Source organism: Triturus cristatus, chromosome 2_2, assembly GCF_964204655.1.
Source record: "Triturus cristatus chromosome 2_2, aTriCri1.1, whole genome shotgun sequence".
NCBI lineage: Eukaryota > Metazoa > Chordata > Amphibia > Caudata > Salamandridae > Triturus > Triturus cristatus.
This window is the reverse complement of record NC_140582.1, coordinates 1,166,291,294-1,166,316,242: the sequence shown is the minus strand read 5'-3', so window position 1 is coordinate 1,166,316,242 and position 24,949 is coordinate 1,166,291,294. Positions and strand designations below refer to the sequence as shown.

The 24,949-nt window shown below is 47.8% G+C and overlaps 1 protein-coding gene across 1 annotated transcript in view; it reads right to left on the bottom strand.

The window, feature by feature from the left end:
- The window catches only part of NAGK (N-acetylglucosamine kinase), a 198,854-nt gene that overhangs the window by 21,371 nt on the left and 152,534 nt on the right, over window positions 1-24,949 (bottom strand). The window contains exon 8 of the mRNA XM_085642711.1: window positions 591-688. Within this exon, the coding sequence (XP_085498837.1) occupies window positions 591-688 (98 nt within the window). The remainder of the gene's footprint in view (window positions 1-590; window positions 689-24,949) is intronic.

Here is a 24,949-nt window from a genome sequence, read left to right as displayed (position 1 = left end):
AAATAAGATTCCAACGTATAAAGTATTTCAGTGTCATGTGTGTGGTTGGAGGTTACTACACACACCCACTTATTCCTGCACTCTCCTAGTTGACCCTTCGAGAAGATCAGTTGGGTCAGATCCTGCTAGCAAGGGACCTTCGGCTGGCCTTCAGACACCCTCTATCGGCTATCAGAGATTCCTAGCTCACCTGGCTTGTCCCTAGAGTCCCTCAGACAGTTTTCAGACATCCACAGCTGGTCCGTGGTCGGCTTTCAAGGTGGTTCAGTGAACCCCAAATGACTGTTGATCACCTCTTACTAGAGTTCTCACTCTCCTGGGCTTTTATTCGGACATCCCCAGCTGGTCCTCCAACTGTCTAAACTGAGAGCAGTAGTCACGTTTACACAAGAGAAGGTATACTTGAATGCTCACCTGACAAAGAACAGTTAAATGGAAAAAGTCGATTGGGCAAAAAACACAGGGGTGTGCAGAATCATGCAAGCACTGGGCAAGACACCTTAAACAAACTTAAGCATTGGACATTCGTACCAGCAGAAGATCTGAAAATGATAATATGAGAATCTGAGATAGCAGCAATATGTAGCTACCTTATCAATCTTGGGCAGCACAGCCACTATGTGACGAGCAAGCACTTCCCCGGCCTTTGTGAAGACATGGCAGCAAAGAGGGTCCCCTTTAACAGCACCTGAGAAGGTAAATTGATGACGGTTAGGACCCATAAAACACATGGAAGTTTTTCACTGCCGTAAAAACCAACGCCAGCCGTTTTTAAGAGGGTATGGTCTTACAATGAGAGTTCTATAGAACTGGAATAATGCAGAAAACACACAGGACCTTGCTAAAAGTCATTGATCATTGTTGTGAATATCCCAAGTAACACAAGAATAGTCCTCTCTTCAGAAATGCTTTTGATTCAGAAGGAAAGGCTTGCTGCTTCCTGAAAATTCATAATGCTAAAATTACATGCTTAACTGGGGGGAGATAGGGGCATCACAGGGATCCTTCATGAAAACGTGGGTGGGTAACTGAGAGAACTCTGCATTGGAATAAGCAAAATATTCACATAAACCTTCTACTGAGCTACACTGTAGGTTACATTGATGAGCTTACAACATCTTCCAGACATCTGGTCTGCCAAAGGATTCCTCCACCTTAAATAGCAAGTGTACCAGTAAGATATTTAGTGTAGCTCTTGGTAATAGTTCTTGGGAACATGCTGGGTTCAGAACATTTAAATATGCGTACTAAAATTAGTGACAAGCACTTGGAATACTGAATCATATTTCGAAGCTCATGTTTGAACTAAGTTGAAGCATAACTTGTCTTGGCACACCACAACGGTCTCTTTTGTTCCTCAATGCACCATGCAGATGGTCTGAGGACAGGTTGTTCAGGGCAGTTACTGCTAAAGCAATTACATATATAAAAGATTAATGGGTGAACTACAACCCCATCTAAAGTATCACCTGCTCCAAGAGATAGTCGCTGTGTCGCAAATAAACACTAATCTCTGTTTAGTGGGAGAAAGTCTTGGTAAGGAATTTATTATATGTTTTCATAGTTCCATGGGTTCACACTCAACGGTGAAAACTGAGTGGGACAGAGCGTTACAGTTTTGGTCTGCGGATTCATGGACGGTAAAGCAGGAGGATGGGAAACACTAGGATTCTGGATACATGCTTTGTTAGGATTAATGACATAGGAAAATGAGTGGAGCGCCAGTGGATAAGGAGGTTTCGAAGGAACTGGGTGGGGTGACAATCCCATAAACCTCATTTTGGGCAATGTGGTTTATGGGGTTACGGCTATATTAAAAATCTAACTCTTGACTAAACTCTATGAGGTGAACTTTATGAAGAATATGGGGAGACTTTGGCCCTCCATCTGGTCAAAATTTATGGAAAGTTTAGGGAATCAAATAGCTACGCTGGGCGGGGGGAGAGAGGTCACAGTTTTGATATGGGCTCTGACTGAGCTCCCACAATGCTCAAATATCTGATCCAAAACGTTAGGCTGGTTTCTAGGAGGGATACCTGGCTCACTATTCGCAGTTTAGTACAAGCAGCAAAGCATTCCTCAGAAAAAAAGCTTTGGCAAAGCCCATCGGTCTGGCCCTTCACATAGCTACAGTAATTCGAGGAATTATTAGATGTCGTTTTGGAGTAAGAAGAAACAGTGTGAAGTCTTTCACAAGACTTTAGCCCTTCAAGACTTTACTAGATATCTCTCCGGATGAGCACAGAGTCAGACTTCCACTGTTCAACTCGGAACCCACAGATAGCAGCTGCAGAGTGCCTCAGGGTTCCTCTCAGAGCCCCACCCTCTTCAACATGTACATGGCCCGCTTGCAGCCATCGCCAGAAGCCACGGACTTAACATCATCTCCTACACCGACGACACCAAGCTGATTCTCTCCCTCACAGTCGAACTCACAGCTGCCAAGAGCAATTACCCCAACGTGATGCAGACAGTCGCCACCTGGATGAAGGAGAACTGCCTCAAACTTAACTCACACAAGACCGAAGTCCTTATCCACTACCTCTGCCTGGGAAGACTCCTGGTGGCCTGCAGCGCTCCAAACCCGCCCCACACACACCCACGATAGCCAAATCTGCGATAATTTCAACACCTCATTATCCAAAGACAATTTTTTACAAAATTTAGAACAAAACAGTAACCTGCCATATGTGACCATGCCAATAAATTAATTTCACAATGTACGTTTTGGATCATTGATCCTTTCTGCAAGCTTAATACTAGTTTCAAAACGCTACTTTCTACTGGATCTAATACATCAAGTGTACAAAGGTGTTACCATGGTTTTCCAACAGGAGGGAGGTACGGCCCTGCTATTAACTGGTCGAAGAGCCGGAAAAATAGATTTTTAGGGAGGCCACAAGAGGGGGAGTAGGAGGTAGGGCATTGAAGGCAGCACATAGGCAGTTACTGAACCCATCAAGGGATCACCAGGGGCTTGACTAACATGGATGAAACTTCAGAGAGAACCTGGCCAGCACACGTGCTATGGTAGATTGAGGGAGTATCAGCAAAGAAAGATATAGGGAAGGGCTGGCTTTTCATAAGATCGTGGGGAAATGATCAAGTGGTTGGAATGGGTACGGTTGACAGAACCGAGGGAAAACTGGATAGCGGAGGAGAAATTATAAATCCATAAAACACAGTGATCGCATGTATCTCTATTTATGTACTGTAGTGAACTCCACTCAGTAGCACTCCACCGTATGCCATAGTTTACCCCACTAATAAAGTATCCAAGTCATCTCAACTGTGGGATGGAGAGGGGATGCCATTGGAAGTTCATTATCAAGATAGACTCAAAACCCACACCACAAATAGCAGCCCTGATGGACACTAAAGGCTCCCAGTTTTTTTTCCCTTTTACAGATTTTTTACATTAAAATATTGACTCAAAATAATCTCTCTCTCTGTAAGTAGCTATTTTTCAAATGGAAAACTTCAAATATCGGGTCTTCACTTCAGTGTCATTCCATATTATCAATAATGACTTTGAGACCAATAGCTATGCATAGCGAGAATTTATAGAGAGTAAAAAAGGACAAGGATTCCTAGATAACCTTAAAATAAGTGCAGGTGTGTACACATGCTAGAATTTCAATGTTAATGTACTGTTTCAATGTGTACATCTAATTAACACAGTACAATTTTAAAGACCACGTGTAAGCATATGTTCAACCTTTAAATTTAATATAGAGGCGCAGGTATCCTTGTCTGCAATAACCTGGCTCTGACGCCTACCCGTGTCTGGGCTGACCCCCAGGTACGATTCGCTGTCCTGGAAGCGACCCGAGAGGGCAAGCAACTGAACTTCGTTTCAGCTTATCTCCCGCCGGCACTAGGGAAAACAGCACTACAAGGCCTAGGCAGAATAATAGTTGACCTCTCCCCGGGCACTCTTATTCTGGGGGGGAGACTTTAATATGACAATGGATGATACGCTAGACAGGAGCCCCCCAAAACCATCCTCCAGATGTAATACCTCCTTGGCAGATTTCGCCCAGGCCTTGGGACTCAGATATATGGAGATCGCTAAATCCCAGTAAATCCTACTTCACCCACTATTCCAATGCTCACAATAGCATGTCCCGCATTGACTATCTCTTTACGTTCTTCACAGACATTGGGCATTTCCGATTTCCCCAGGGACTCCCACGGGGCATCTCTGACCATTCTCCCCTAGGGGTCAAGTTCACTTTCCACCAGCGTTCAGCCCGAGGCCCCATAATTATTAACACATGGCTCATCACAATTTCCGATATTAAGGAAGACCTTCTAGAACAAACAGAATATTACTTCACGGAGAATGTTGGATCCGTAGAATCGGCAAAGACTATTTGGGAGGCCTATAAGGCAGTAATTAAGGCTTGCGCCCTAGCTTTGAAAATCGGGTATCTCCGAAAAACACAGCGAACAGCTGACCCAGATGGAGAGCGGCCTTCTCCTGCTTGAGATGGAATATAATCATGCCTCTCCCACTGAAGCCACAGCCCGCAACCTCCGAAACAAATAATCGGAGTATACAGCCCTCACACGAGAAAAAGGCCACGCCCAGCTATTACAGATACGCCATAGAGTCTACGAACTTGGTGAACGGGACGGTAAAATGCTAGCATGGCTAGAAAGACGAGATCAAGAGGCGAGATGGGTCCCTGAAATCCTACTAGACGATGGGAGGCGGGTGACGGATCCTCAAGATATAGCAGAGGCATTTGCTGATCACCTGGAGGCTGTGTATACCTCTAGGACTACTTACTCCTCCGAGGACTCTCGTCAGCTCTTGGAGGAAATGAATCTACCTACGTTATCCGATACTGACAGAGATGCCCTAGATGCAGATATAACTGCGGATGAAGTCTGCAAGGCTGTCTTTGCTACCAACTCCAGGAAAGCAATGAATTCCTTAAAGGGATGGCCCTTAAAGTAGCCCCCCCATCTAAAAAACATGTATGACGAAAGTAGAGAGAAGGGCATTCTTCCCTTAGACCAACGACTGGCCTCCATAGTCGTTATTCGCAAACCGGGTAAACCAGCAGCGTATCGTGGTTCATACAGACCTATCTCTCTGATTAGTTCAGAGGCCAAATTGTTGGCCAAACTTCTGGCATCCCGGCTCATAACGTTACTCCCACCTCTGGTTCACGCCGACCAATTGGGATTTATACCGGGGTGGAACACCGCCCTCAATATTCGCCGGGTCCATAATGTCCTGGGTATCTGCAAGAAGATGCGGTTATCCTGTCCTTAGACGCCACTATGGCGTTCGACTCGATCGAGTGGCCCTGTCTTTTTGAGGTCTTAGCGAGGTTTGGCTTTGGCCCACGCTTTCGACAATGGGTGGCTTTGCTCTATACGGACTTGTTAGGCCAATTCAGGGTGAATAATCACACGTCCCGTACATTTGCCTAGCAAAGAGGAACAAGGCAAGGTTGTCCCCTGTCCCCATTATTATCTGCGTTGACCCTCGAACCACTGGCCCATTTGATACGACGAGATGTGTCTATCACAGGATTGAAATGGAGCAAAGACGTAGAAGACAAAATATCGCTCTACGCAGATGATATCCTTATATATCTATCGTCCCCTCAGGCCTCTATTAACAGTTTACTAAACATTTTCACTAACTTTGGCAAATATGCAGGATACACGATCAACTGGTCCAAATCGGTACTATATGTACTTCACGGCCCCCCGCCTCGTTTGACCCGAGGGTACACGATAGAACTAGCTACAACAGGTTTTCAATATCTGGGCGTTTTTATCACCCCCGATACCAAAGTGTTCTATGAACGTAATCTTCAGAGCCCCCTTAAGCGGTTACAGGAAGACGTCAAACATTGGAGGTCGCTGCCCCTGTCCCTTTTGGGTAGGGCGGCTCTATTTAAAATGCTAGCATTGCCCCGATTTTTGTACGCGCTCCAAAACTGCCCATTTGTTGTTGCCGATAACTATTTTACCATCATAGAAGGGGAACTTTGTATCTTGCTATAGGATGGGAGGGCACTTCGTATTGCCCTACAGAAGCTTACTAAGGGGTGGTATGACGGAGGTATTGCCCTTCCGGACATACGCCTCTACTACTGGGCCTCACAGTTAGTAGCAGTCAACTACTGGATCTATGGGTCCCCGACGAACCCAGCATTCCACCTAGAAAAGTACCAAACCGGACGGGAGGGATATTTGGGGGCCCTCTACAGTAAGGCTTGTAAGGGCTGATACCTGGGACCTATGTCACAAACTGTAGATATATGGCATAAGGCCAACAAACGTCTGGGTTGGTTGAACACACTCACTAAAGCTACACCATTGTGGTCATCGCAAATTCTGGGGTCACTCTGCTTCCATGCAGGATTTGATAGATGGGACACCATTGGGATCTCTAACATAGGAGACTTGGTCAGCAAAGGGAAGATTCTCACCTTCAAGGAGTTACAAACTAAATACGCTCTTGCACAAGGAGAGGTCTTCCGATACTTGCAGGTCCGACACCCGTCCTCACAAACATCCCTGATCTCCCCTCTCTGCCGGACACTTCCCCCTTGGACGACTGATTACTCACCGAGCCACTCTTGACCAAAGCAATCTCCTGCACTTATTGTAAACTCTGCAATAACCTGCCTGACTCCTTTCAGGTCTTTCAGGACCAATGACAGGCAGACGTGGGGTTAATTGAAGATGAGGGCTGGCAGACAGCACTTATGTCCCCTAGGGAGACGGCTATACACCCCCGCTTCCACCTTATACAATTAAAAATACTCCTTAGGTCCTACATCTCGCGTGTACTCCTGGCCAGGATAGGCAGCCGAAGTGACGCTCTATGCCTCAGGGGATGCGGCCACGACAGAGCCTTCTACCATATCCTGTGGGACTGTCCCTTCATACGCCCTTAATGGGATAAAACTACAAAGAAGATGACCGACACTTTGGGTAAACACATCCAGTTATCACCAAGAATGGGGATTTTAAATATATGGGAACCTACCGACTTGACAGAGGTAGAACAGCAATGGGTGGCACTAGGATACTTATTGGTGAAAAGGATCATAGTGATACATTGGGGATCCAATAGATTGCCGCTAATAATAGGGTGGGTAGCTGAGATGGACAGTTGTATGATTGCGGAGAAGGAGGTTTACAAACACAGAGGCTGCCCTAAAAAGTGTGGAGGTTGGAATGCTTACAGAGGGAAAATTTGTACCTCTCCTACAGAAGATATGGCCATGCGACGGACAGAACGTGGTGACCCCTTACAGCCTTAATAATAGTAGTAACAAAACACAAAATGATGTACTGTATATCATTTGATTCGCGATGTGACTGTAATGGTGATTCTGTGCTTTATGTTTAATAAAATCTTAAATAAAAAAAATATATATATATATATTAATATAGACATATGCAGAGTGCAATAACGTTTGCCACCCACCACAACATAAACATGCAATAATATCAATGAAATATGCAAAGACTGTGGATGAATACAGATGGAAAGGTCAAAAATAAATACCATAAAACTGGGAGCTCTATTCATAATTAGGGAACACCAATGCTCTCCTTTTGGGCATGGCAAACTTTGTTTTGATCCTTCTCCTAATGTTACGGGATCACGCTCCAATACTAGAAGAACGGCACAGACATTAAGTTGAGCTACACCTATGTTTAAAAGGCTCTCCATAAAAGACAGGATTGCTTTTGAAGCATATACAGCCTACAAAATTATTCTTGGCAAAGAACTATTCTATTTCCACTACATTCTTACAGTTCACTGCTGCTGAAAGCTCTTCAAAGGGGGACTTGGCTGCAAGGCAGTGGTTCCCAACCTATGGTCTGGGGATTTCTGGGAGTCCGTAAAGCCTCCTCAGGGGGTCCACGACAATTTAGAAAAAATAATAGTATTAACAAATTAATAAAATGCATATAAATAAAGAAGCTAAATGTACAACTGAAAATGTTAAAACATACTGTAAATGTTAAAGAATTTGAAATTGAAGGCTAAAAATTAAATTTGTATCCTTAGACTAATTTGTGAAGCAGCGCATGTGCATCAAACAGAATATAGTATCAACGATGCATGGCCTCGATTGAATTAAGGAAAGGTCCAACCTTTCGATTAATTTTTTTATTTTTTATATGCGTTTGTGAATTAAATTAAATGTGTCATCATTTGTGTATTTATTTGATGAATGCTTTTTTCTGTATTGTTTTGAGGTTCAAATCATCGACAATGCTTAGGCTGGGGTCCCTGTCTTTCAATAATGACTCAGTGGGGTGTCCTTGGGTTCCAGTAATCATTTCGTGGGGGCCCCTAGAAGTTCAAAGGTGGAGAAATGCTGTTATAATGCATTTCTTCTGTTCTCGATTAGGCATAAAAAACCTCTTTGGCTGACAATATTGCGTTTATGCCTTTTGTTATATGGTTAACTGTTGGAAATGTTTGACAATGGGACTTTGGGGGGAGGGGAAAAGAGGGAGAGGCAATTAAGAGCCTTGTCCCCCTCCTCCCGTCCCCCGGGGTCTTCAGGTGAGTTGTGCAGGCAAAGGCCTGCCGGGCAGATGTTGGTCAGATGGGCGAGAGAGGAGGGTCTAAAGGGTTGAAAGGCTTTAGGTAGTTAGGTTGGGGTCGTCTTTAGGTGGGTCAGGCCTGGAGCTAGGTAGGGAGTGGGCGGTAAAATTGCGCAGTCCACCTCCCTAAGCTGTAACAAAGGCTTTTGGGGTTAATTAAGACATTGGTTTGTGCGGTGGAGATGGTGTGTCTGCAATGCAGTAGGTGTGTTTTTAGGTCGAGCCTAGAGTCAGCACAAATGCGCTGCTCTGCAAGGCATGCTGTATTGGAGTATGCATTTAATGCCATATTTAGGTCTCGCCTGACCCAGCGCATGCGCTGGTCTGGCGAGACTTATTGAGAGGGCTCCAAAAAGTGCTACCAGGCCAGCCTAGAGCTACAGTACATGTGCGCGGGCGCGCACGCTGCGCTTTACCACAATTATTTTCACTTTCGCGGCCGCACGGCCGCTTTGATGTTTGATCGTGATCACGATCACTTTCACTTTCGGGCCACAAGGTCGCTTTGCATAGCCAATAGGTCTCGCTTTTGGGACCTTATAAGTATTTAGTTATGCAACTTTTGCATGGCTAAACACTTATAAGGTCCCAAAGGCGAGACCTATTGGCTATGCCAATGCTTGTTTTTATTGGCTTGTGTCATTGCCCTTTGTAAATGCAGGCTTCTGATTCGTATATAGGCTTGTTAGTCCCTCCTTAGTACTGCATTGTCTTTATTTGTAACCTCCCATGGCGACTGGCCCTTTTACTTTGGTTATTAGACAGTACGCGTTATATAGTCTGTAAGCACCATTTTCTTTAATTAATTTCTCCTACTGGAGGTATGACGTGCGCTGCTTCAGCTGGTTTTTAATGATATTCCATGACATTGCAGCATGCTGCATGCCTTTAGTGTGGTATTCCAGGCCGCAGGGCCTAAGGTGGGCAACGCGCGGAGCACAACAGCGCGGAGCGGCAGATAGAGATGCAGGCCACACATGCGATACAGTCGGAGACCTCGCCCCCGAGCGGGCCGGCTCCCTTTATTGGCTCCCGCAGGCCACACCTGACCTGCGGATGACGTGCGGTCGGAACACTGGACCGTCAACCATTACATCCCTATCCAATTTTATCCAAAACTAAACATTCCCCCCCCCCCCTTTTACATAATCACATCATTACACCCAGCTTGCACAGGTATACAGGTGGTGTTACTTGCGTGTCCCTCGTCCGCCGCCTCTGGATACCCCTCAGCAGGCAAAGTCTCTCAGTCTCTGGCTGGGCCCTGGGTTGGGTCTCAGGTGGTATCTCCTGGGCGAACTTCGCAGGCATGGACTAGCGAGGGGTCCGCCGGCCGGGGTAGGGCTGGCCGTGGGGCCCGCGATGTCCTCGCCCCCTCCCCCGGTGTGGTGGGGGGTGGGGTGGCTGCCAGTCCTTCCGTGGCGGTCACGGGACAGTCCTGGGGTATCTCTTTGAACCACGAGACGTTGCGGGATACTTCTTCGCCTCCCCTTTGGGCGGTGACCATGGTCCCCTGATTAGCGGTGACTGTCCAGCTCCCCGGTTCGTAGTTGGTCCTGAATTTTCCTCCGGGACGGCGGTCCCGTAGAAGTACGGTGGCCCCCGTACGGATTGTTCTTTCGGTGGCACGCCGCCGGTGACTCGCGCGGTCGTTTCGGCGGGTCCGTCGGGCTTGTGTTTCCTCCTCTCTCAGCGGGGGCGGTGCCCAGCCGGGACGCGTGGGGAGTAGATCTCGTCGTGGGCCATGGAGCATCAGGGCCCATGGACTCCTCTGGGTGGTGCAGTGGGGAGAACTTCTGTACTCCCGCAGGAACTCGTGGAGGCATTTCTCGGGGTCGGCCTTTTCCACCCCTGCGATCCGGAACACCTTGTTCAGTGTGCGCATGAAACGCTCTACGTCTCCATTGGCCTGCGGCCATTGGGGGGTTATGCGTTGATGGCGTATCCCCCTCTGTGCAAGGAATGTGGCAAATTCAGCTCCCTGAAACGGCGGTCCGTTATCGCTGCGGATTTCTTCCGGAAATCCGAACATGGCAAATGTCTTTTCAAGAATGGGCGCCACCTGTGCGAATGCCGTGGACGACACTATCTCCACTATGGGGTATTTCGAATACCCATCCACGAGGACAAGGGTGTGTCTCCCCCCAGGAAACTCCCGAAATCTACGCTGACCCGTGACCACGGGGCCGTACATGCGTCTTCTGTAATTATCGGCGCAGGCCGTTCTGTGCCCCCAGTCAGTTGGCACAGCGGGCACCGTCTCACATACTCCTCGACCATCTGTTCTAGCTCTGGGAACCAGACCTTCTCTCTCATCCGGGATTTCATTCTCGTGACCCCTTGGTGCCCTCCATGGGCTAGCTGTGTGGCCTTCTGTCGCAATGCTTGGGGTATTACTAGCCGAGGCCCTCGTAGTAGCATCCCATCAGGAGTGGCACTGAGTTTGTGCCTGATCTGCCACATCTTCGCTGTCTGTTCCCGTTCTCCCGGGCCCCAGGAGTTGGCTTGTCTCAGGAAGTGTGCCCATGACCCTTCTTGCACTGTCTTCAGCGTCCGGGTGTACACCCAGTCAGTCAGGGCCGCTTCTTTTATGTCTTCTGGGGTCATGTTCAGCGTGCAGGCTGCCGCCGACACCAGATGCACGTACTGGTCAGTGTCGTCTTCGTCCTCCGACGTGGCCGTCTTGTCCGGATGCCGTGATAGAAAATCGGCCGGGTTCTTGGCGCCAGGTCGGTACACCACCTCCATCTCGTATGGTTGCAACTGGACCGCCCATCTCTCAATGCGAGGTGGAGGATTTGGCGATGTTCCTTTAAAGAGTGGCACGAGTGGTTGGTGATCAGTTACCATCGTCAACGGCTGTCCTTTGATATACAAGTGGAAATGGTGACAGGCCCACTTGATCGCAAGTGCCTCTCGCTCTATCTGAGCATACCGTGTTTCAGTGGACGTGAGAGACTTGCTTGCGAAGGACAGGGCGGCCCACCGGCCCGGTTCTCGTTCCTGTGCCAGCACTGCGCCGAGCCCTACGGGGCTGGCGTCGACCAATACTTCCGTCCGCTTCGCTGGGTCGAAGTATGCCAGCGTGGCTTCTCCCAGGAGGGCGTCTTTGATACCCTGGAACGCCTCTTCCTCCATTGGTCCCCACTGCCACTGGGCGTCCGACTTGGTGAGGGCTCGGAGGGGTTCTGCCTGCATAGCCAGTCCCGGGATGAACCTCCCGCAGTACGTCGCCATGCCTAGAAAACTGCGCACCTCCGTTGGCGAGGTAGGCGCGGGCGCGTCTTTGATTGACTGAGACTTCCGCGGGTCGACCTGGATGCCCTCCTGATTGAAGATGTAGCCGAAGAATTCCAGGGACGGTTGGAAAAACTGGCACTTTTCTTTATGGAGGGTGGCTCCATGCTCCTGGAGGCACGCCAGGGTGTTGCGGAGATGTCTGTAGTGGTCGGCTGCTGTTGCCGAATGAATGAGGATGTCGTCGCTCACGTTCAACACCCCTGGGAGTCCCGACAGCATCTCCCATATGGTGTTCTGAAACACCTCCGCCGCCGAGGATATCCCAAAGTTAAGTCTTTTGTATCTCCGGAGCCCTAGATGGGTGCTGAAGGTCGTGATGTAGCGGCTCTCCTTGGCCAGCGGGAGCTGGTGGTACCCCGCGTTGAGGTCGATCTTCGAGAACCACTTAGATCCATTTACATCGGCTATGATATCGTCCATTGTCCGCGTGATGTGCCGCTCCCTCTTTATGGCTTTGTTGGGAAGCCTCATGTCGATACAGAGTCGCATCGCTCCTGGTTGCTTTGGTTTCTCCGCTATGACCATTGGGGACACCCACGGCGTCGGGCCCGATACTTTCTCGATAACGCCAAGCTTTTCCAGGTTGTCCAGTTCTTTCTCCACTAGCGGCCGCAAATGAAAAGGGACTCTTCTGTGCCTCAACGCGACAGGGACGACCGTTTTGTCGATATGCAATTTCACTGGGTCGCACTTGATGCGCCCGAGGCCTCGAAACAACTCCGGGAACTGATTGAGCAGCTCCTCTACCTGGTGAGCCTGTACCCTCCTTGCAAAAGATATTAATCCCAGGTCTTCTGCCGTGTGACTGCTTATGAGGGTGTCCGCCTCCCTGTCAATTACATGGATCGTCGTCATCACCTCATGTTCATCGGCCTTGACAGGGACCGTCATCTTCCCCTTTAGAGGCAGGGGGGTGTCTGCTCCATATGCGTAAATCTTTGTCTTGGACGGCTGCACCGGCGGGCGGGGTTTCAGGCGTCTGTATTGCTGAAGGCCCATTACATTCACCGTGGCTCCCGTGTCGATCAGGGCTTGCACTTCCGTCCCTGCCACGTGCACCACACACGTCGGTTGGGGCCTGCGGCGTAGCTTGAGCTCCCTCGCAAATGAGATCAGGTGGACCTCTTACTCATCGCCACTTGACGACTCTTCACTCACGTCATGATACCTCCTCCCTCTCGTTTGCTCGACTGGTAGTCTTCTTTCGGTTACAGATAGTTGTCGTACCGCCTTTGTCGGCGGTTTCCGGTTTCGGAACTCCCGGCCTCTGGCGCGTCTCCGGCACACGAACGCAAAGTTGTTGGTGATTCCGCAGTTGGTGCACGTCTTTCCCTGTGCGGGACAGTCCTTTGCTGCGTGCGGTTCATACCCGCAGTATCCACACTTCTGCTTTGGGCCTTCTTGGTGTACCGCCTTTTGTGGGTCTCCTCGCGGTCTGGCGCGGAGGGCATCCGCCCGCTCCGTCTTGATAGTTTCAGTCTTCCCTGGGGCCTTGACCAAGGCTTGCTCCATTACGTCGGCCCGGGCTGCCGACAGGTCGTGCAATCTTGCCAGTACCAGCATGTCCTCCAGCGCGATCTTCGGCTGGGGAAGGATAAGGCCTCTTAGTGTTTTGTCTCTGCACCCTTGGATTAGCTTGGCGCGTATCTCTTTCGGCTGGTCGTCCTCCGTGCAGGTGCTCGCCAGCTGGCGCAGCCGGGCATAAAAGACGTCCATAGACTCCCCCTCCCGTTGTCGGGCCTGGCGCAACTTGAAACGCTCGAAATCGGGGTTGAGCTGTGGGTCTAAGTGGGCATCGAGGGCGGCCACCGCTGCGTCGTAATCCGCGGCTGTACCTGTGTTGGGTAGGTGCTTGAACAACTTGAAAATTTCATCCCCCGCATAGTGTAGCAGCAAAGACCTTTTTATTGCATTGTCGGTCTCCCTTGTGACGATGAAGTAGCTGTTGAGGCGCTCTATCCATATCTTCCACCGAGGCGCCGCGGTTGACGGGTCTTCCAGCTCGCGGAAGGAGGGTAGGACCCCCGACACTGCATGCTGAAAAGGGACAGGGGCTGGCGCCGCCGCTTGGCCGGGTGCTGCTCCAGGTCCTTGCGCGGCCGCCTGGCCACCGTTGCTCATTGTGCCTGCTTGTGTGGGCTGCGTTGGGGCCGAGTAGCGGGAGGTGCGTCACTCCCTTGTGTCCCCCTGTGATATACCTCCTTTTCCTCCTCACGTGGTTCGGAGTGCGTGAGTCCGCTCAGCTGTGGGAGCGTAGCTCTCTTGGGCACGGCAAAAGGCAGTGTGCAGGACCCCCGTGTGCTTTGTGTGCGGATGAGCCACTCCTCGGGACAACAGCCACTGGGAAATCTGTTTTCCCCCTCTTGGATTGACCAATGCTTGTTGGAAAACTGATGTCCTTACTTGTGGCAGCCAATGCTTGATGGAACACTGTGTTGCTCGGGTTACCGACGTAACCGCATCGATCCGAGGCCCCTCACTCAGCCAGCGGCAGGCAGGCTCCACCACGAGGTTTCAGGCCTCCGCCTCGTCGACGCGTACGTGCGCGCTGACGCTGTCCCGATGCCGGGACTGCAGGCCACAGTGCACCACCGGGTGCTGCCGCGGGAGCACGCGAGGCTGTCCGCCCCCACCCTCGTCGCCAGTGTGGTATTCCAGGCCGCAGGGCCTAAGGTGGGGAACGCGCGGAGCACAGCAGCGCGGAGCGGCAGATAGAGATGCAGGCCACACATGCGATACAGTCGGAGACCTCGCCCCCTTTATTGGCTCCCGCAGGCCACGCCTGGCCTGCGGATGACGTGCGGTCGGAACACTGGACCGTCAACCATTACATCTAGTAATGTATTTATTTTAATTACAGCGCGGTCCGCTTTAACTATAGAAGCCACTCTTATTCACAATAAATCCGCAAGCACCACTCGCGGGACGGGTCGTGCTTCTTTTTTTATTTACATGAAAATCACAGCGTACTCGCATCTCCCACAACCTAATGAATATTTTGTAGCTGGTATTTACCTTGGGGTTTCTTTAATTTGTATATTGCAACTGCATATTGCCATGTAAAATTGTGAATGTATGTAATGATTCCAAATATTAATTTTTCATAGTTTATTTTCCCAGGAGACTTTAAATTAAAAAATAAAGTCTGTACACTTAAAGATGGTCGACATGTTTGATAAGCGATTTCAGATTCTCACTTTTTCTGCCGACTTGTTTGTCCCTTTTTAGGTCTCGCCTGACCCAGCGCATACGCTGGTCTGGCGAGACTTATTGAGAGGGCTCCAAAAAGTGCTACCAGGCCAGCCTAGAGCTACTGTGCATGTGCGCGGGCGCGCGCGCCACTTTTACCGCGATTACTTTCACTTTAGCGACCGCAGGGACGCTTTGACGTTTGATCGCGATTGCGATCACCTTCCCTTTCGCGGCCGCACGGCCGCGTGGCATAGCCAATAGGTCTCGCTTTTGGGACCTTATAAGTATTTAGTTATGCAACTGTTGCATGGCTAAACACTTATAAGGTCCCAAAGGCGAGACCTATTGGCTATGCCAATGCTTGTTTGTGTTTACCGCTGCAGAGTGGCGGAAGCTGTGAGCCGTAGAGGTGTAGGCGCAACACATGACGTGTGCTTGCGGCGGATGGCCACTTCTATCTTCACCTTCAGTCTGGCCAGGTCCGGCAACCACGGAGTCGTTGTTTTGCGCTGTGCTCATTAATGTATTGTTGAAATACTTTGCCGTTGATGAGGCCTAAGGGGTAGTCCAACGCCAGAGTGGGCAATACAAATGTGGGGTGTAGAAACGGAGCCTTTGACGAAATACAGTGCCCAGATGTGCCCCTTATTTCCCAGTGCCACTACTCCAGGTTTCACGGTGTGTCGGGCACAAGACACAACTAATCTTGCAGTTTTCTGGTTTTGAACATGTAACAGGTTTCCTGATCTGCTATCCTAAAATGTTTCCCGTTTCCCCTGAGAATTACCATTTTCGTTTCAAACTATCAGCCTCTCCTGCTTGCAGTTTAGAATAAAATTGGAGGTTCGGTCTGACACAGAAAGGCAGCTTTAGTAACTCAAGCATTTGCAATGCAACAGGTCTCGCATTTATGAGGATTTATGCCATTAGTCTTGTAAATGAAAATGCCTTTTATTTATGTTTTAAAAAGAAACCATAAATAAAAACGCATTGTCATTTACAATGCCAGTAGCTCAAACTCGCGTAAATGCGAGACCTATTGCATTGCAAATGCTTGTTTTTAATACAGTTGTTGAAGAGGTTTGTCGCCTATAAGCAGGTGGTGACAGGCTGTACACTAGGGTAGGACAGAAACATGTTTTTTTTTGTTGCTGGGGTGCAGGCAAGTCAGGTCGGAGGAAGAGGGGTCATGGAGTTTACAGTTGTTTTATTTACTTATAAAGTTTTAAGGCAAAGAGGTCCCGCCGGCCAGAAGAGTTTGAGAAAGACAAAGAAAAGGTGTCGCTGAGGCGACAGTTGAGTAAGGGGAATTTTAGGGGAGGGGTGATGGAGGTGCAGGAACAGGATGTACTAGCTAGGGTGTCAAGTTTAGTGTGTGTGGCCTTTGCCAAGATTTGTTAATAACGTGATGTGAACCTGTGGCTTTTTCCACACACATACGGGGCCAGTAAACGCTGGACTGCGCGAGCTCGCCTGATACCCCTGGTGACCCTGAGTAGAGCGGAGTGGTTTATATGGCAAACAAACCATACGTTTCTTTTCCTTTTATTGTAAATTGTTGAATGGTCTTTTTGCGTTGGTTTGCACACTATAATTTGCTGCCGTGAAAAGCTTTCGAAGCAGAAATCATTGTGCCTTCCTTTGTAAATATTTCTGGACATTCGATGAAAATGACCTGCATTCGTCACGTGAACGGTAGCTCATTAAGGCCCTGCAGTTGCTCCTTAAGGCGCTGCACCTCCCGGCGAGGGGCCACAGTGGGCACCTTACTCCTCAACAGCTGCTTAGGGCGGCGCGAGGCAACACCACCTTGAACGTAAACATGTTTTGAGCTGTTCAACAAAGAGGACACTAAAACCTTTGGGGGCTTAAAATGGGTCTGGATGCGGTAACTGGAGAGGCACGCGGAATGAATGCCTGGCTGCTGGTCCCTGGTATCCTCAGCAGGCCTCCCACCCCGGCGCTGGCACCAGTCGGGCATTCCCGCCTTCTCACCGTGGGGCGCACGTCACACTTTTAAAAGGGGAGAGCTGACGCGCCTTGTTTACTGCACTCACGCTGTGCACAACACGAGCTTCGGCATCATGCTACCCATGGGCACCTACGAAGAACAGAGGGGCAGCGGCGCACAGGTGCCACAAAACACCAAAAGCAAGTCAGGGCTCAAGTCCTATAAAAGAAGTGGGAGGGCTCACCAAGTTAGGCAGAATGGGTGCGACATCACAGGAAGTGACATCACGGCACGTGAAGGTCGCATGGGGCATCGCAGGAAGTGGCATCACAATCCATGACCTCACAGGCAGTGACATCATATCTTAAGACCTCCCGTTCTTGCTTAGCAGTCTATCATGAGTTCATTTGTGGGCATTACAATATTTAACAAATTAGTTTTTGCATTGGGGTTGTGCCAAAATATTGACGCAACACACACGCAAAATCTGGGCCTCAATTTATACATGTATTTTTTTTTAAACCCAGTCACAAAAAATTAGCAACAAGGAGAAATGTGGCAGTAAATCCGTTCTGCTTAATTGGTTGCAATGACTGTATTTTCAAATATCTTATGGGGTTAAGGCGCCTGCTGTAGAGAGCTTTGAGTGCCAGCTAAATCTCGGGAATAATAATGGTAAGACAACTCCGGGGGACAACGGATTTGCTGGAGAGATCTGACTTTTGCCCAGTTTGGGATCATAGAAGGTTAATATGTCTCCTGCAAAGCACATATTTTAACACGCAGATGACAAATTAGTATTTTATGTAAACGGTTACCGCTTTTAGACAGATGCTTTTGTTACTTGCAGTTCATAAATTGGAATCCTTCTAATATACCCCAGTGAGATATGACGGACCTGCGTCTCCCACAACTTGTAACCCTCTGTCTTATGTACACATCCTTGAGATTGGTGCACACACAGGATTCATCTTCAATGTATAATCTGTACATGTGATGTAAAGCGCTCTGACGCCCCGCACTGGGATGAGTGGAGCCACAACTCATCCCCATGCAGGGTGTCAGCGCCTTACATCACACCTACACAAGATAATTTAAATATCACTATTCAGGCGCGCAACGCCCATTGGGCTCAAAGGGCTAAAGTCCGCTCCCCCTCCCCCCCCGTCCTGTGTGTCAGTCCGGCTGAGACCGCTTCCCGGCACACACACAGCCGCACTTCACAGGTCTTTAAAAGACCATTTGCTGGTTAATGAGGCGTTGTTTTTTTTCCATAACTTCTTAGAGCCCCTGCATCTCCACTCTGCCTATTGCTGGGAGAATTAGCCCCCCCCCCCCCGAAATGTTTTCTTAACCCCCACGAAACTTGGCTCTAGTTGCTCCTCTGTCACTATTTTGTTTAATTTCTTTTATAGCGCATTAGCAATACAGAAATAAGAAAGAAATAAAACATAAGAGGTATTTAAATCGTTACTTGTGTAAACACTGGGGCGACCTACACCTCTGACATTCTCACAGTTCATGCATATATATATATCTCATATACAGGGACTGAGCAAAGCCAAAAGCATTTCTCTCTTAACTACCTGTAAACTTGTAAAGTGATCAGATGTGAGCCTTTGTTTCCCCTCCAATGCTCCTCGGTGTGAGGCGCCTGATAGTTCCCAGCCAGGATACTCCAACAAAAACGGGCTAGATGACCCCTTAACTCCGGCCTTTGTTATGTGCCCAGCTTAAAACTGATAAGCCCCAACCCACCTGCACATTGCTGCGTTTAACAAAAGCAGAATACGTTCAGGTGCTGCCGAAAGCATTCCGGTGTCAGGGAATGACACCTAGGGTGACCAACCGTCCGTAAATTTCACGGACTGTCCGTTATTTGGGCCTCGTGTCCGTTGTCCGTCAGAAAATCTTTCACGGACGCCTTTTGTCCGTAATTCTGGGCGTTGGTGCAAGCTGTCCCCCCTGCAAGCAGCCTGAGAGTTCTCTAACTCTCACTGCAGGGCGCCAGCTCGCACTGCTGTGAACGGAAAGGCCTGCAGCAGCCCCTCGTGGCGCAGATTGCTATCGGCTATTATCATTCTGACAATCAAACACAGAATGATGGGCCCCCCTGTACAGATAGGCATTTGCTGGGCCTCCTCCTGCCAGAGGTCTTCATACTGTGGGGAGCGCCCTCCTGGGGGTCTGTGACTGCATTCCCAGAGGGGGTGCAAATGCCTTAGGAAACCAGTGTAAATGAAGACGGCCTGGAAGTGTGGCCACTGGGGTCATTGAGAGGGGTGGCACGGTCAAAGAAGTGGCTGAGAAGAACAAACTATTCTGTAAGGACTTTATTTCATAAGCAGTTAGGAAGGCAAAAAAGTAACCCACACACAATGAAATAAAAAATAAATTCAGGTTTAAACATAGTGTTATTCTGGCAAATCCCTTAATCTCCAGGGCCTACAAACTAATGTGACCTTGTGTAATGTAGGTGCTCATGGCATTCTGATCCTGTTCAGAAACTAGTGATAAATGAAGGCGTCCAAAGGTATTAATGTAAGACGTCTGATACTTATCAGAAGATACTTGTACTATGTCACACCAGAAGGTACACTGAAAAAACCTGGAAGGGTCCAGAAATATACAAATACAAAAATATCCAAATTGGTATAGCATACATTATATTTGTGAACAGTGTGGCAAATTCAACAAATGCATATGCCAGGGTCAGTTCACCCAAACTGATTTGAGTGTTCCTGAGCGTCTGCATGATGCTGGTGTCTCATCTCTCGCACAAGGGACAGGATTCCTCTCCGTCCATAACAAGTTGTGCAGCCTGCAATAGATTTACTCAAAACTCAGCTTTGATAGAACTGGCTCTGGTCTAATACCACTGAGGTAGTTGACCCTGTGGATGAGTGTTCTCAAGTAAATTTAAGAAACTTAGAATCTGGGGTCAGTTTTTCATTATTCAACATAGTCCTTTCCCGATGCTGAAAAAGTGCTCCATTTTCCAAAGTCTTTTGCCTTCATTTTATTAGGGACTTTTGCCGAAGTGTACACCACACCCAGAGCGGGGAAGGTGTCTTATTTTTTTTTTAGACTAGGTGGGATGCCTGCTCTTCTGCCACTGTAAAATGCTGACTCAGCAAATATAGAAGTCAATAACAAAGGTTTTCCAAACCTTTGCCCATTTTCACATGTTATAAGCATATATGATTTTAATTTATGGTTTGCGACAGTGAGAGGTATGCGTGTTTGTGTTATTTTAGCAACTTGTGATGTCATTGGATTTATGTGAGTTCCTACTCTGTGCATATGAGGTGGCATGTGTGCGTGATGGTCTGTGTGTGCATGTGAGGGTGCATCTTTATGTGATTATGTATGATGTAGGGTGACTAACCATCCATAAATTTCACGGTCCGTCCGTAATTTGGACCTCACGTCCGTTGTCCGCGAGGTTCCCTTTTACGGACGCCTTTTGTCCGTAATTTTGGGCGTTGCAGGGAACAGCGCTGTTCCCTGCATGAAGCCTCAACTCCCTGATGGGGCCGCCTTGCACTCCTCCTCGGAGCACAAGAGCAGTCCCACCCGCCCATTGTCATTCTGTATGCTGGCTGATTGCCACATACAGAATGACAATGGTCCAGTCTAGGCTGGTAAAGCATGTGGTGGGCCTCCCCCAGGCTCTGCCTAGGGCAGGGCATTCTGTCAGACAGAAGAAATGTGCAAAAACCCCAATGTTGCTACATGAGAATCCAGCTCCACAAAAGGAGCTGGTGAAAGAAGTTAAAAAGAAGGGGCTAGAGTTCTTTCACAGTCTCGTCATTTTAGAACTGATGCATTTTCAATATTATATTCAAGGAAGCCATGATTGCTACTTTTTTATTTTAGGCAACTAACAACCATTGACAAAGCCAATAGTTCTGGCTTGTTGCAGGTGTAACATTACGTGTTGTTATATATCTGGATACAATGACAGAAGAGGCAAAATACCAGTCAGGCAGCACACTATACTAAGCACAGATTTTTAGCATACGTGTTTTAAGCAACGCCCTTAATTACATCAAACACCCCCTTTGGAGAGACCCCCCGGTATTTTCATCCCACTTAAAGCCCTGGAAAGAACGCCATGTCAAAGTCACCTCAGGGCCTGGCACTGTGCATCATGCATGACCCATGAATTTCATGTTTTCAGATTTCCTATGTGCCGGGGCATAGGGAACCCTACCCCCACCCATTGCCTTAGGAACTACAGCAAGGGTGAAATTCTTGATGGGCCTCTTCTGCCTGCAATTCTGCAGACAAAGGCTCAGCTCATTATTAATATGAAAAGGTGGGCGAGTGAGTAAATGAAGGAATGGGTGGATGGCTGGATAGATTAGTGAAAGGGTGAATGGATGAATGAAAGGGTGAATGGATGGATAATGAGAGAAAGGATGTATGGATGAGTGAGTTGAAGGATGGATGAGAGAAACAGTAAAACGATGTATGTATGGGTGGAAGGGTAGATCGATGGGTAAAAGAGTGGATGGAAGAGTGAAAGGATGGATGGATGAGTGAACGGGTGGGTGATGGGTGAGTTAATGGGTGGATGGATGAGTGAAATGATGGATGGATTGATAAATTAATAAGTAAAAGGGTGAATGGCTGGACAGATGAGTGAGTGGGTGGATGCAAGGATGGATGAGGGTTTGAACGGGAGGGTAGATGGACAAATAGATGGATAGATGAGTGAAAGGGTGGATGGATGACTGATAGGGTCAATGGAAGGATTCATGAGTGGATGAGTAGATGGATGGGTAGAAGGAAGGATGGCTAAGTGAAAGGGTGAATGAAGAGAGAGAGGAAGGATGGATTGATGACTGAAAGGGTGAATGGGTGGAAGGAAGAGTGACTGGGTGGATGGATGAGTGAGTGAATGATGGCTGGATGGGTGGGTGAAAAGATAAAAGGCTGGATGGACGAGTGAATGATGGGTGGAAGAGTGGATGGATGAGTGTACTGATGAATAGGGTGAAAGGATGGATGGATGGATAATGGATGGATGAGTGAAAGGGTGGATGGAGGGATGAATGAGTGAAATGATGGATAGAAGGATACATGATGGATAGGTTTGCAAATGATTAGATATGTTTGGATATGGATGGGCTTAATTATATTCTATTGCGCGACCTCCTCTGATGTGTCTGTAAAACGTACCTTTTGTCCCAAAGTTTTGTCCTGAATTTTGACCTCCTGTCCTGAATTTTTGTCATGAATTTTGACCCTTTGTCCTGAATTTTTACACTCACCGTCCTGAATTTGCACCCATGTCAGTTGGTCACCCTAATGACACCGGAACTAGTTCAGCACATTTCTGTGATAGTAGAAAAGGAAGGTGGCAGCTCCCTTGAAAGCAGCAAGCTTTGTAGCAGGATGACGGCATCCACCCTCTGAAAATAGTGGGTAGATGCAGCGGCGGTTCCTCCACTATGGCGGAGGACCATTGCCCCACTGCTTTAAAGCACTGCGAGAAGAGGAAACATAACATGATAATAACTTTAAGTTGTTTTCATGTTATGTTTCCTTTGTGAGCGGGACTGTGGGGCAGGGGCGGAGTGGTTTGCCCACTCCAGAGCGCAGTGACTGTTTGGTCGGCCCTCTAGGGCCGCCCTAAGCAGTCATGCGCAATTCCCTGTTCTCCATGCAGGCTGCATTACAGTTTGTATGGAGAACATGCCCACCCCTATAGCCCCTGGCTGAGCGCTGTGTCACGGTGCTCAGAACAATCACAAAACTCCATTGGAGCGTTGTGATTAGCTTAGGGGGCCTGGCTGCCTGCTTCCTGTTCCTGGAAGCGTACTCTGGAGAACAGGAGCACAGCAGACGCGGGTCCCGGCCTCGAGGTAAGGTTTTTTTTTTTTCATTTCTAATCCCTGACCCCCCTGAGCGCGACACCCCGGCGAGTCATGCCGGCCGCTCCTGGGTAGACAGCGTCTACCTGCGACGTGAGCTCCTGGGCTTGGCCATTGGCACCATTTTCGCTGCTCTACTACGGAATGAGGCAAACAGATTTTGTTCCACAGAAGAGGACAAAGAGAGGACACAAGTTCTAAAACTGTATCCGAGAGAAGTACACTGTATTTAGTTTGTAAAAAAACTATAGGAAGGAGCACACATTTCTATTGGGAGTCTGCCCCCAGCACTGTGGAACGCTGTTGGTCCTGAATACTAATCATGTTCATTTTTCAATTTCACCCCGTCTCCTTCTTTAACTACTCCTCTCCAATATGTCTTTATATCACCCTTGAACCTTCTTTTTAATTCGCTCTTCCTTCTTCGTTCTCCTTTTTCTAGCTTTCTCATTTTGGAAAACCAGTGTTGGTGCCCTCCAACTACAGACAATAAGCACTGCGGGTATATGCATATCTAACAAGCTCACTTTTGGCAGGAAAGTCCTGTTTTTTAATGCAAAAAATAAGAAAGTATTGGTAAGTCCAGAAGGTATGGTTTTAATGTACTAATGCATGTAAACACAAGCATTCAATGTGATGCTGTAAACATAAATGCTACTTAGCACATTAACAATTACCCTATTGTGTTTGCTAATGCTAGCAAAAAATGAATGTTTACATAAGTTAATGAATTGATCGTGACACAGCATGATGACTGAGTGCAGCTTTCAGATGTAAAATAGTCCATCATGCTTTCCAATCCAAGCACTTCTGGAGAGTGGAATGATACACCAAAAACCCAATAGCAGGAGCTGAAATACTATAATGCTCCTCTGCGGGAGCCAAAGCCCATTCTATGAATATTTGAAAGAACTGTTAACAATACAGCTGTGCTGTCTAGCCCTACCTAAAATTGCTTTGTAAGCTTTATTAACTCTTAAATGGACCTTTGCTTCAATGCAAGTTACTAGCGATATTAAATTCCCTATGTTCATGAGTAAAAGCTGCCAGGTCTGGTGGCTTAGTGCACTAATCCATCCATTCTAGGGGCCTGTGTTCAACCTCATGGTCACAGGTTCAAATATGGGAGGGTCCACTCAGCATTTCATCCTTCAGAGGTTGTTAAAATGAGTATCATTGAGTTGGGTAACAATAAACATCTATTATTTAGCGTCAAGATACCCTTGGGTGAATGTGCACTTTACAAATACATGTTACGTTATGTTAAGAGTATTTCTATTAATTTATGAATGTAGACAAGTTCAACATGAACTATTCATAATAGGCAGCCTGCTTTTTGTCATTGGGGTGAATCAGTATGCTGTAGATATATCAACAATTGAGAAAAACATGAATCATAAATGAAAAACCAAAGTTTCCCTGCAATAAACACACTGCTTCAACCTTGCACAATAAAACAATATATTTGCAATTTGTCAGTACCAAATATTTAATCAGAGATACATTATTCTGGAAGCAGCGGCATACTTATGTGCCTCTTTGGGGACTCAATCTATGACCATGTGATGGTAAAAGTTAACAACTGACATTGTAGCATTTTATTAATTCATTAAATTGAGCGTCCCTATAAAACAGCCCTAGTAAAGTTTTTCCGAGGAGCAGATCAGATACATAGTGCACATGGGTATTTCTTTGCTCTTGAGTGTAATGTCATTATGTAGTGACATTCGGAAGGGTGGGGGGTGCGTGAAAAGAACATGGTTATATTGGTAAATTCTTGTGGCTGAAAATACACTTTTTATCCACCTCACTGCTGCATGTTTATGGACGTGTTTCGACCCACGAATCTTTGTCAGGGCAATGGGGCTACAATGCAGCATATTGAACTTAGGCAGATGCCTATGATTCCTTACTCCATAATTCCTTTTGTTAGTGGAGTACAGGATGGGTTTCCATTCCTTTACTGCGCTTTATTTTGTTTTCTGTGGCAAATGTTTATGGTCTCTTATTCTTTAAGTGTGGT